At 29.4% G+C, this 14,257-nt stretch overlaps 2 protein-coding genes across 3 annotated transcripts in view; one reads left to right on the forward strand and one right to left on the reverse strand.

The window, feature by feature from the left end:
• Nucleotides 1-14,257, forward strand: part of LOC148235386 (uncharacterized) — a 308,520-nt gene that overhangs the window by 271,916 nt on the left and 22,347 nt on the right. The window lies entirely within an intron of this gene.
• LOC148235388 (uncharacterized) lies at nt 447-1,417 on the reverse strand. Its single transcript, XM_088185917.1, has 2 exons — nt 1,375-1,417; nt 447-1,055 (listed from the first exon to the last, which is right to left on the reverse strand). The coding sequence occupies exons 1-2, from the start codon at nt 1,384-1,386 to the stop codon at nt 447-449; spliced, it is 621 nt and encodes a 206-aa protein (XP_088042043.1). The 5' UTR covers nt 1,387-1,417.

Raw genomic sequence — 14,257 nt, forward strand, 5'->3', positions numbered from 1 at the left:
TTTAAGCCACATTTTGCTAATTTGAAATTGATATTATAACGCAAAAAGTGCTGTGCATGATTTATGACAATACAAGTTTATCAACTTTCACCGAACTAGATCACTAATTAATTTGTTTTGTATTAGTTTAGAGAATTTCTTTTAATATTTTATCTATTCAACATTTTTTAAGACAACAAATATTTTTTAGTAATATTAAATATTTAATATAATTTTGAGTATGTTCATTAAATTAGTCTTAGATTTAACTGTTTTTCTTAATAAACAAAAATTCAGATTGTTATCTTGCAATTAAATAAAATAAAAATATTTATAATATATAGAGACATCTACGGGAAATTCGTGAAATTATTAAAATTTATAAAGTGTCACAGTGTCACAATGAAACAAAAATTTATGAAAATAAAAAATAAAATTTATTTAATAAAATAATTACATATTATAAATCAATGGTGGTGTCCTTTAGCGTGATGGTAAACGACCTTGATCACCGGTATTTTTATTGGATACGGTTTATCCACGTGAACTTTGATATATTTTACGACATGATAAGGAACCCTTTTCTCGACTGGATAAGGCACATTTTTCACGACAGGATAAGGCACCACTTTCTCGACCGGAATTGAAATTTCCTTCACTACGGGCACGGCCACTGGTTTGTTTACGGGAACCTCCACGGGATACGGATGAGGCACTGGTACCAAAATCGGATAAGGTACTTGAATATTCACATTTTTATGTATGGGCACCTGCACGTGCTTATACACTGGAATGATTTCTGGCTTAGTAATATCTACGTGTTCACTGATGGGATAAGCGTCTTCGTGTTCTTCGTAAACGAGAGGCTCGTAATTATCCTTCTCTTGTTCTTCTTCATATTCCTGATGTTCCTGCTCTTCGTCGTATTCGGTGGCTTGCAATTGCTGATCGGGATAGTATCGAAAATTTTGATAATGAAATCCTTGAGTCGTCGGCTTCCAGTAATTGTTGAGATGCGAATGTGACGGAAGAGAATAACATCGATGTGATGCTATCGCTAGCAGCACAAAATATATCTGAAATAATAATACAAAAACATAAATAAGGAAATGGCTTAATAGGCAGAATATTTTCAGCCACTTTCCGTTTCCGGCTTAATGGCTTGCGATCGGACAGAATTATGAGCTTTTAGGGAACGACCGACAAAAGATTGCCAACCACTGGGTTAACCAAGTCTAATGTGCCAAGACGAACGTTCATTGCTTCGCCATTGAGAGCAATATGCAATAATTTCACTCGAAAGCCTTGAGTGGAAAAAAATATGAATATAAAAGGCTTCTCTTAAAAACATATTTATAAATAAATATATATATATATATATATAAAAACACGTACAGAATTAACCATATTGTATGAGTTCAGCACACTTGTAACTCGATGCACACCAAATGATAGAATGAAGCCATTTCGAACATCTATTTTCTTTTATAAGAAAGAAAGCGGTGTTTTCTTGTTAGTTCCTTTCTTCGATCACTAATTTTCGGTGATCGTAAACGCCTGAAAGGCACAGACGTAATTGTTTAATATAAAAAGCTAAGGTTATATAATAAAATACATATACGTAACGAAACATATATTTGTATAAATACATATATAATCATTTGCCACCCATCTGAATATATTCTATTTTATATACATGTATATAAAATATTAATTTGCTAAAAAACTGTTGATAGAGCATTCGAAAGTAACCGTAAAAAAAATAAGGTAGACATAAAGAAATACTCGCATTTTTCACTATTTCTAGACACATCTAGTTTTAACATAAGTACATATTCCTTTCTAACAAGTTAAAATTAATAACTTATATTTATCGCATATATCTTATTTTCCTGAATTTAACAAATTTGAGGTTTTTTAAAAACATTTATATTATAAAAACATTTACTATTATTTATTTTTTAATAATATCCAAAAGTTTAAATGCGAACTTATTTTTTTGTCTTAATACTTCTTTAGATTATTATTAAAATATGTTATATTCCAAAATAATTCTTCTTTAATTTAAATTTAGATTTTTACATTATTATTATATAAAATGCATTAATGTACATAATTGCATATTTTTATGAAAGCTTAATAGTAAAGCGTTAAATAAATAAATACTTTGCAATAAACGGGAAATTTCAGTGGCGTAAAAGTTGTAAATCTGTGTGGCGACCGTTCACCAATACAAGATAACAATGTTTCTTTGAACCACTTTAAAACTGATTTTCAAAGATTAGATAAAAAATGTTTTTCTAAAAAATCCTTAATAGGTTTTAAGTCACTCATTGAAAATTCCGTTTAAATTTAAACAAAAAATTCACACAAAAAATCAGAAAACAATTTAGATTTATGAACGGCTTAGTTCCACGAGAATCTTTCTTCTGCATTCAGATGCTACTTCAGATATACTTGTTAACATATGTTTTATAGATTTTTAGTAGGCATTCGATCGCGTAAAACAGGCTAATATTATTAAGGGCCCAAGTTCTATCTGACTAAATTACAGAAAAGCAAGACTTCTCAAAAATTGTAATAAAATATTGCCATAAAAAAAAGTGTTAGACAAGAATGTGTTTTTATCCTACTCTGTTCAATATATACTTAACCACTTAAACGTTGATTATTTTTTTAAGCTAATTCATTCTTTAAAATATGTTAACGAATGATTTTATTTTTAATTAATAAAGATTATTATACTAGTTTTTATTATCAGTAAACCTAGTATTTTATATTAATTTTTATAAAGAGATACTGACGCGTGATAGGTGACTCACTAATAAACCGCTGGCGTTTAAAGAGTTAAAGAAGCACTATAGGGAATATTCACTAAGACCATTGATGACCTTCAGTGATCCCTAGATAGTGTAAATAAAGAATGTTTAAAAAGCGGTCTATAAATAAACATCAATAAAACAATTCTTCTTGGGCACGGTAAACTTAAAATTATACGGAAATATAATTCAGAAATGAAGCATTTTAAATGCATAGTTGGATGAGCTCAAATTAAAAAAATGCTAAAAGCCAGTTTCTGTCCTTGGCCGGCATTCCCAGTGAAGACTCCGCAGATAACTTTTTACTTTGCGCAGACGGGCCTCTTTTAAAGCATTTTCAAGCTGCATCTGTTTCGACAAATCCAAGATCCTCACAATTGCTTGTATTAAAAAAATAATATAAAATAAATAATTTTAATAGTATATAAAATTTATTTATTTTAATGACTTTTTCACAATATTAATATCATAAACCAAATCACCTCTTGTATTTTTGACAAGAGTTTCTTGCGTTTCTTACGCATGATTAAATTCGCAAATGGAGATTTTATATACATATATACTACATATACTTTACCACTCATATTTTTGGCAAAGTACAATGCTCTTAGCTTCGGCTCTTTTATTATTATTTTTTAACAGACTGCTTCATTAGCAATGCGTTATTTACGCTTAACTGTTAAGAGTTTTTTTAAGACGTTTTCGTCTTTGTTTTAGTATTATCTTATAAATTATTTTTTTAAGAAATATGTATAACTATTTCACACCTATACTGATGTTATACTTAATGGTTATTATTTTATAGCAAAGAAGTCTAAATCGTTTTAATAAAGCTTTATACTAGACTCTTATGGGTCATTAAATCTTAGACACACCTTAAAAACAATGTTTTTATAAACGTCTTGATAATTATTAATCTGAATTTGTATCTAGTCAATAAGTCAAATCGTTACATGTAAGATAAAAAAATAATATATAGATCAAAACAGCTGTTTGACGCCGCTCCTAGTTTAAGCAATTAAAATCGTTATTTTTTTGTGTTGCAGAGGAGCCTCGAAATATTACTCATAAAGTTGTCATTAAGGATCAAATTGTTGCTGTCAATATTAATTAAAAAATCAGCTAATAAGTCTAGATTATCATGATCTGAAAAATCTGAAAAATTTGGAAACATTAAATATTTATTTTATAAAAATTAAATAAAAATAAATTAATTCAATCCGTATAATTGCGGTGAAATGCTTAAGCGTGTAGATATCTTACGTATTTTAATTCGTATTCACTATACTAAAAAGTAAGAGATTTCCTTTCAAATAACCGGAATGTTATTAGTGAAACACAGTGTAACATTGTTTCGCTAAATCTTCTCTTTGAGTAAATAAGTTTGATTTTTAGGCAAATCTCTCTTGACGTTAATTAAAAAATGTTTAACTTTTACATAATTATCTTTATTTCTAAGAATTGTTTACAAGAAAATATATGCGATAAAATTTAATTTCACAAGCTCTTTCTAAGGGTTATATTTTATGTCAACGAATTTAGAAATGGCACGCTTTTTTCTTATTTTTCATAATAGAAACACGTAGAATTCGACACAATGGCATAAGGAAAACACAATAAAATAAAAAATAAAGGGAAAAAGCGAAACATAATTGGATCGTTCTCCGCGCTCACCGCGAACTTCTTTCTTTTTTTATGGCATTCAAATTAACGCAGAGAGTGAATTGTTTACATTTAAAAAAAACATGTTACAATCTATATGCTGAATAAAATATTACATATTACGACTAGCTTATATTTTAACATAGGACAGTCAAATAATAATCTCTCATATTTATTAAATACATATGTTTAATTGTACGAATAAATTGAATCAACCTATTACTATTATTATTTGTTATATTTTATACAAATATAATTTAGTTAATTAATAAATATTTAAAATTATAAATTTTATCAATATCTTTACTAATTAATAATAATATTTAAAGCATATTTTTAAAAAGTGTCAAATCAATATTTTTTATGTATAATAAAAAATGGTTTCTGTTAAAAAACTACTTAAATTCATATTTGTTTTACCTTCTATCAATTTATCTAGTTAGAGAGTTTTCCTTGATTACAATTATTTATTTATTTAGTAATACATTGCTTAAAAATTAAAACAAATAAAAATTAATCGTGTAGATTCATACACATAATTTATAAATTTTAATTTCAAATTCTCGTCGCAAAATTAGTAAGCCGTGGTATTTCATAATTATTGCTCAAATTTTACATGTTAAAAAATTGCTGCGAAATTAATAATAATTTATAATATCGATACCTTTTAGGTCGTAGATAGTTATTAAAATTAAGGTCATGGACAATAATATTTATTAAATTTATTGAGGTCCTGGATAGTAATATTCGTAATATTAAATAAATCTATTGATGTCCAATATATATTAATTTGGACTGCTTGTATACTGGCGCAACAATAGACTCGGAATAAGTACATTGGTGAAGTCACTATATTCTGAAATGTACAATTCGAGAATGCTTGTATCTCTTAAGCGAAAATATTAGAATCTGACTTGTTTTTTTGTTAAAGTAAGGTCCACCGGTTTCAGTGCGGTCTGGTAATACTTTACAAATATATATGTTATTGCCCTTTTAACGAATCAGATGCAACGATAACGGCTGATTCTGTCATATTAATTAAATCTTAATTTTTAGAAATATTTTTTTTTAATTTTTTATCAAAACCGAGATGAAACTTTTTCTAAATATACATAGACTACATAAAAATCTTGTCTAAATTAGTTAGCCGGCTTGATCCACTATCTTTTTTCAAACTATCAGCCATACAAAACAATCTTAGAGAAAAAGAAAAGAATTAAAAAAATATATATAAATATTAAAATTTAAAAAAATGAGGGTACGATAACAGCCATATTTTTAATCGACATGAATTTTGTTTTTAAAATAACTCTAAAAGAAATGGAACCGGGCGTTTTTAAAAGAACCGAATACCCTGTTATTTTTATCGGCTAACGCGGCATTTTAGTTTCAATATAAAATTTGATTTTTATATATCTCACACAATTTTCAAGAAGAAAACTTCTCTAACCCTTTTTTTATTTGGCAAAATAAAATGCCTATGGCTCATTTACAGATTAGGTGGGTAGTGAGAGCAGTGTATTGAAAAGGGACTGAAAATCCCTATTCATTAGTCTGAAAGTATTATTTCACAATTAAGTTTTATGACACATTTCGTTTCGGCATCCATCCAAAACATTTGATTTTTAACAAAAAAAAATTAAAACGGGAGTATATGCAAAAAATACGCACGACATAATCGGAGGACGGTTGTACACAAAAAAACCGACATTTAAGTCTATTGTTTTTATGTTAAAGATGATTACTTAATTACAGTGACAAAAACATCGATTTTACTTTACCCAAAAGATACAAAACTATTAGTTATATGACTGTTCTAACATTTTTCAGAACTAATTTAGACACAATTTGAATAATTCTGAAAATATAAGTCTATATTGCGACTTATGATACATCACTCTAGTAATATTTCACCTCTAAAAATTTATTCATTTATTTTATTTAATAATTTATTTGGCTCAATAGCTGAATTTTACACCCAAAAATTTTAACTAAATATACATGTAACACATAACATAAACATAAAATAAAAAAAGAGTTATCAGAGCTTTTTTTAAGCAAAAAAGTTGCCGGAACTCACTTCTTGTCAAGCGTTTTACTAAAAAAAAATATATTCAAATATTACTTTTTTTTACAGCTTTTCTTACACCAGAAAGCGCATACAAAAGTATCAAAATTTATATGAGAAATTTATTTATTTCAAAATGTATTGCTATAAAAGTATTGATCAAAGTGTAATGAAACCGAATGTTGATCAATAGGAGGGTGCAAAAAACAATTATATTTTCTCAGAAGTCAAAAATTCACGTCAAAGGCAATAAAATATTGCTTTTGACGTGAATTTTTGACTTCTGAGAAGGGATAATTGATTTTTGCGCTCTCTTATTGAACAAAATTATGTTTGAAAATACTTTGATCAACCCTCTTATATTAGAAGTCCATAGCTTGTTACCGAGCGTTCCCACTGCAACGGCGCCGACGCAATTTTATTGCTTTTGACGTGAATTTTTCACTTCTGAGAAGTGATAATTGTTTTTTGCGCTCTTCTTTTGGTCAAAATTTGGTTTAGATGTTCTTCATTTGCGTCAAAATCGTGATATTTTAAAAAAGTCGTAAATTAAATTTTAGCTTCTTATCTTTCCATATGTTATATCGTTTCTGTTCTGGTCCTTTTTTAGTGGAACAGGCGATTGAGAAGTTACTGAAATTTTCTTTCATTTTTAAACTTGAGTTAAAACTTTTACACTTAAAATAAGTAAAATGCAAATAATGACGTCATATTAACGTAAAAATAAAGAAATGAAATGTAACGCAGATGATCAATGGTTGTTAAACATTAAAAAAACTGTAAACAAATGTGCCGGAACGCCGTTCCACCGCGTTACATGACAAAAAAAAACCTGCTTAATATTATAATTTATTTCTTAATGCACGAAGGTGTTTTTTTTATTCCATTTAGGCCGTTACAGTTTTCTTTTTGTGGATTATACAAATTCACACATCCGTATATAATTCCCCTGGCCGTACTCATTACACACATTGAAAGAATATATATACTACATATTTCATATGTGTCTTAATTACACCATAAAATTTGCCACTTAGATTTTTAGATATTAATAAGCAATATTTTGCTAGAATGGCAAACCCTCAAATTTTTACATAATTTGCGAATCGTCTGTGAAAGAATGAGAGCTATTTCGGTGAAGTCATAAACATATACCGCATTGATTATGATCGCCGAAAAGCAAGATATTTGCCAGCTCTTACTAGGGGACAAACACACAGGCAATAAATAAAGCGTCGATAAGGGAAGGAATAAAAACACGATTCTATGGACGAAGCCTTTACTGTAAATATTATCATATTGTTTGTCTGAAAAACGCAACGGCCGACATAGACAGCGAGCACATTTACAAAAGATAAACATTTGCGGAAATCGGCCAAATGGTTATCTTCCGTGAGGCAATGATGAAAAAATAACTCATACATGAAATACGCAACACAACACTACATTACCCAAATCGCTTTCGTTTCCATTGTGCAAAAGTGAGCGTATCAATCGGTCGACGATAAGAGCTGTATCTGCACAAAGTGTGTCAGTAAAGTTCGTGGACTAAAACGGGGTTAAAATTGAAAATGAAAAATCGGAATATAGAACATACATAAAATGTACAGTATGTTCATACTTTAAAATATGAATAAATAAAGAAAAAAATATAAATTTTTTAGACTACATATTTTATCAATCTTAAAATTATTTAAGTATTCATAACACATCCAATTTAATTATTATACAGCTTAATAATTCATTAAAATTTGCTCATATCTCTCTACTCTCTATCAATATTTACTTGCTCTTTATTATTAAAAATAAAATGTAAGCTTTTTTCAACCAATATATTTTTAATGAAAAATATGTTTATGGAATGTATTATTTTGCACTCCGTCGTTTTATTTCGACTCTTTTTGATTCCGCAATCGTCGTAAAACAGTCCACGAATATTTTAGTCGCAGTGTAAGCCACTTTTGTAAATAACAAAAGGATAGAGCGGCGAGCAAACAAATTTTGCGAGAGAGCTTTTTAAAGCACGCTCACATGCGCACAAGAAAATGGATTGCCGCTCGAATGAAAAAAAAGAAAAATTCACCATCGGTCGCCGGGGAATATGAAAAGAACCGCAAATAAATCCCTTTTGCAGACCCTTTTAAAAGGGCCATCGCAACGTAATGCGATCGCAGCGATAATAGCTATTTAATTTTGATCGAACGCGAACGGGGGCAGATGTATCGTCTTACGACTCGGGAAGTTCGCGGCCAAGCAAACAGTCGAGTAACTATGGCAACTCTGACCCCTAAGGGGTCCAACGAGCGCTTTCCGACAACCAATTTTCCCGGAAATCCGGGAGCATTCAAATTTACAATAATGCACAAAAAAATCTATACTATGATTATTAATGCTTGTACTTCTATTTTTCATCTCACTAAAAACATTATGATTTTTTGTATAATTTTCTGTTTCACATATTTGATAGATTAGTAGTTATTTAAATATATGAATCGAAAAGATATGTTTTTAACAAGTAAGTCTAATAACTGATTTTACAAATATTAATAAAGGTTCAGGTGAAAGTGTATTTATTCCTAAAATCCCATTAATTTCTAGCGATATTTGTCGATATAATATTGCATATTTGACGAAAATCATTGTATAATTAAAAAAATCAAAAATTTAAAGGGATGTTGGATTTTCTCTCGTTCCTCAAGAGTATTTAAAGCAAATTACTTTCATTAAAACTTGAGCTTCCGACTTGGAACAAGGATAGTTCCACCAAATTCACACTAAGTAGAGCTACACCGAATTGACCAATACGAACCTTAGAAGCTGCAGCCCTTTTCACTTAGACCGTCCGATCTGATTCAGCTAAGCTGTCACCCCGAATTCATAAAAGTTCGATCTTCAATACGAATCAGTTCACGGCGAAAACTAACAAGTAACATATTTCGATCTTTTGTGAATCGAAAATATTTTTAAAAAAAAACTTTGTAATTAACACGTGTAAATGAATATAAAATATGTTGATTTTCAAATGAATTAATATGTATATCATATTATATATTTGTAATTGAGTATCTTACACATAATGACATTGACATTCGTTCGTCTGAATGATCAAACAAATTCTGTCCCCGGATCGTTTGACACATCTGTACATAGCCCAGGGCTTTTCGCTAAAGTACACAATAAGATAAGTAAAAAGCACAAGAGACGTTCTGCGCACAATACGAAAAAAGAATCAATGGCGCACGCATTGAGAAAATATTGATGAAAAAAAATAATATATATATATATATATATATATATATATATATATATATATATATATATATATATATATATATATATATATATATATATATATATATATATATATATATATATATATATATATATATATATATATATATATATATATATATATATATATATATATATATATATATATATATATATATATATATATATATATATATGGTTAATATTTCTAGGAGTCGGATTACTCCGCGTACTTTTTTGATTCCGTGTGGAATCATGGTCCCTACCTTTCGGCCAGATTCGCCCAGCCATCCTCAGGGGAAAATTGAGAATATGAACATCCGGTGTGGGCAAAGCCCAGCATGTGGTTGTTCAGATCTGAACAACCACATGCTGGGCTTTGCCCACACCAGATGTTCATATTCTCAATTTTCCCCTGAGGATGGCTGGGCGAATCTGGCCGAAACGTAGGGACCATGATTCCACACGGAATCAAAAAAGTACGCGGAGTAATCCGACTCCTAGAAATATTAACCAAATATTTCTCCGCGAAAACGCATTCAACCACATATATATATATATATATATATATATATATATATATATATATATATATATATATATATATATATATATATATATATATATATATATATTAAATCTCGGGATTCATCGCGATTTATGCTTATTTGTATTCTATATTTCGGCCGTGATTTTCCGGCCATGATCACGAATTGCTTGCGACTGCCGCTCTTGTTCTTGACCTTGTTATATATACTCTTTCCGGTGGGGCAATATTAATTATATTAATTTATTGTCCATTGGTCTTGGATGAGTCATTTGTGTCTGTGTTAATGTTTTTGTCTGTTAACATTTTTTTGTGATTTTAGTTTTCGTAATGACTCTAAAACCGGAAGCCAAGATTTCGATAATATGCTACTGTCATCTCTTTTGTTCATAGCGATTTTTTTGTGGGTCTCTATTTCGAGTACTTCTCGTTTCGTACGAGCAAAAGGGTTTTTTATATTAGCTATAGTTGTTGTGCTGTTAAAATCAATCTTGTGGTCTTCAGTAAAACTATGTTCGGCTAAAGTAGAACTGCTCTTGAATTTTTTTACATCATTTTTATGTTTGTTTTCTCTGTGTGCGATGCGTCTGTCTACTGTCCAATGTAGATTTTTTAGCAATCTGCACATGAGATTTTGTATACCCCTTGGGATTCATTTTTTAGATGATCTTTCCCGTTAGGAAGCATTGAACTAATTTTGTTTTTGGACTGAAAAATAGTTCTGATTTTGTGTTTCGTTATGGTTCTTCCGATCTTTTCTGTTACCCTTTGGATGTATGGGAAACGTGCATGTCCTATGTAATTTTTTTCAATTTTCTTTGTTTTCTTCTTTGTTTCTTTCAAGTTTTCTTTTTTAAAACCATTTGATTGTAGTGCTATTTTCACGGTTTTGAGTTCATCGTCGATATGTTCTTTGTCGGCTAAAAGTTTAGCTCTATTGAATAGAGAGGTTGCTACCGATTTGCTCTGTGCTTGATGGTGGTGGGAATTTGCATGTAGATACCTATTGGTGTGTGTACTTTTTCTGAATACTGTGTCCTAGATAGCCGTCTTCTTTTTTTTTATGATTAGTGTGTCCAGGAAGGGTAATTGGCAATTTTCTTCAATTTCTATAGTAAATTTTATTTTCGGATGTTGGGTGTTGAGAAAATTAAGGAACACATCCAAGTCCTCTCTTCCGTGGGGCCACACTGCAAATATGTCATCTACATATCTTAACCAGATTTGTGGTTTTTTAATCGATTTTTCTAAGGCTGTTGCTTCAAAATATTCCATAAAAAAATTAGCTATTACTGGTGATAGTGGTGAACCCATAGGTGCTCCTTCCACTTGTTTATAGAAATCCCCTTTATAGATGAAATATGTGGAGTTCTGACAGTGTATTGTTAATTCCATAATATGTTTCGGCGGGTTATGTTTCTTAATAATGTAGTTAAGAGTTTCCGCAATGGGGATATTTGTGAACAGCGAGGACACATCAAAGCTAACTAGGAGATCTTGATGGTTCACCTTTATTTTACGAATTTTCTCAATGAAGTCATAGGAGTTTTTTACGTAGGAAGTCATATTTTCGGCTAGTGGTTGGAAACCCTATGCTATGTATTTTGCAAGTTCTTGGGAGGGTGCATCAACTGCGCAGACAATCGGTCTTAAGGGTAACCCTGTTTTATGTATTTTAGGGAGACCGTAGAAACGTGGGGTCCTTGATGAGCTCATTCGAGGTGCCAGTTGTTCTTTTAAAAATTTTGTAAAAGGTGATTTTTCGATCAAATTCTTTGTTTTTTTCTCCTGATATGTAGTAGGGTCATTTTTTGTTTTTCTATATGCTTTATCATTCAGTAATATTCTAATTTTATCATCGTAATCGCCTTGATTGAGTACTACAGTGGCATTACCTTTGTCGACAGGTACTCGCGAACCTCCACAAATCCATACCATAATATTTTTACATTATTTTAATATGGTATTTTTGATTTTGACTTTTGTAACGCATTGGAGTAATCTGTTGTTTATTTTATATGAATAAATAAATCTCTTCAACATTATTTACTTTGGCCTCCCGATTGATACGAATCATAGATCCACATTAAGATTTTTGTGTGAGAGTTTACGCTTTTAATTAATATATAATAATAAGACAAAGAACACAAAAGCAATTAAGCTTTTTCCAATAAACTAAATATCAAATACATCTGTTAGATTGTTAATCTTTGGTGTTAAAATTGGTATTGACATATATAATCAACTGATTTTTATGAATTTTTGACGACAAAATGCATTGACATTTTGATTTAAAATTGACAACTAGTCCTAATATCTACACTGTAGATAACGATAATTAAAATCACCTATATTTACTATTAAATATCACTGAAAAAGAAAATATAAATTAATTATGGCACCGAACCGTCACAAACTGAGAGCGAGTATATATATATATATATATACAAAGAGTAATAATATTATTTATTAAGATCGATGCTTCCTTTTATTATGCCGCTTTCTATTTATAAACTTTGCTCCTATAACGGATGACGAAATATTGTAAAAGTATCAATGACACCCACTCGACGATCGACGACAGAGTATATTTTATTAGACGAATTGAAGGAAAACGGATCGCAGTATCCCTTTCAATCCTTCGCAGATGGCAAATAACCAAAGTTGAAGGTTGGCATCTTGCGAAAATGTCATTTTTTTGTTATTTACATATCAGGTCGATTTATACACACGAGCCACTTACGTGTACTACTTCGGTAAATATTATTTTTGCGGCGATAAAGATCTGGAACTCGATCTAATATCTGTTTTCCTATTTTCTCTAGTAAATAATAATATACAATATACTATTGCAAATGATCCAATCCATTTCGATATCGCACAATCTAATAAATTAGATATCAAATATAAAAATCATTCAAAAAGTACTTACATATTTCAGGCGTATTAACTGAGAGTTTTAGTGCTCTTAATATCATTAATTACGACTAGCTAAAACCTTAAATTTCGGAATACTATTTACTTATAAATCCTTGTATGAACTCATTTATTTGATCCAACAGTCACAAGTCACATTAATTGACAACAATTCTAGTTTGCCAACAAGGCAATATTCATTGAATTATCAATAATCAAATTCTCCAGATTAGTTAGTATTTTAATGGAGAATTTGAGGTTGTAATTATATAATATATAATTTACAAACCATTTGAATTTACGTAAAAGACGCAATACTAAAATTTATTATTAAATATTTAATATAAAACTGTTATTTTCCTTGAACTGTTGATATAGCTCATTGATATTGTATTTTAAACGACACAACAAAAAACCCAAATTGGCTATTATTATAATATAAACCAGTATCGTTTAAGAACAATAATAAACGATGTTTTGATTAAATACGGAGCTTAATTAAAAAATCTAAATAAACAGTACAAAAAATAATTAATAAAAGATATTAATTTGATTAAGTGTAACCAAATTTAGTGAAACGCAGGTGTTTTTAAAATCTTTGAAAGCAATTACTTGATTTAGCGATTTAATAAAATTGTGTATTTATTAACCATAGCAATAAAATATGATATAAAGCAATTTTATTTATGGTTTCTTTTATAATAAAAGATAAAAATTTCTATTGCTATAAAAAAAATATAATTTGCTTTTTATTCGATCACAATAATTATTATCAATAGGAAACCAACAAAAGGCTCTATGTATTGCTCATTTCTATCGAAAACACATTTATACAATTCGTATATTTATTGTCGTGTTTTATAACGATATTTATTCGGTGTTTCTGAAAAAATGTATATCACATACGTTTATAAATAAAAAAAAATCACGTTTAATAAACAGTGTTCAAGTCGGGCGTGGCTTTTTTATGTTTCAATTCATTTTATTGTCCCATAC

Source organism: Plectrocnemia conspersa, unplaced genomic scaffold (assembly GCF_051122295.1).
Source record: "Plectrocnemia conspersa isolate PC_06_02 unplaced genomic scaffold, ASM5112229v1 ptg000005l, whole genome shotgun sequence".
NCBI classification, from domain to species: Eukaryota; Metazoa; Arthropoda; class Insecta; order Trichoptera; family Polycentropodidae; genus Plectrocnemia; species Plectrocnemia conspersa.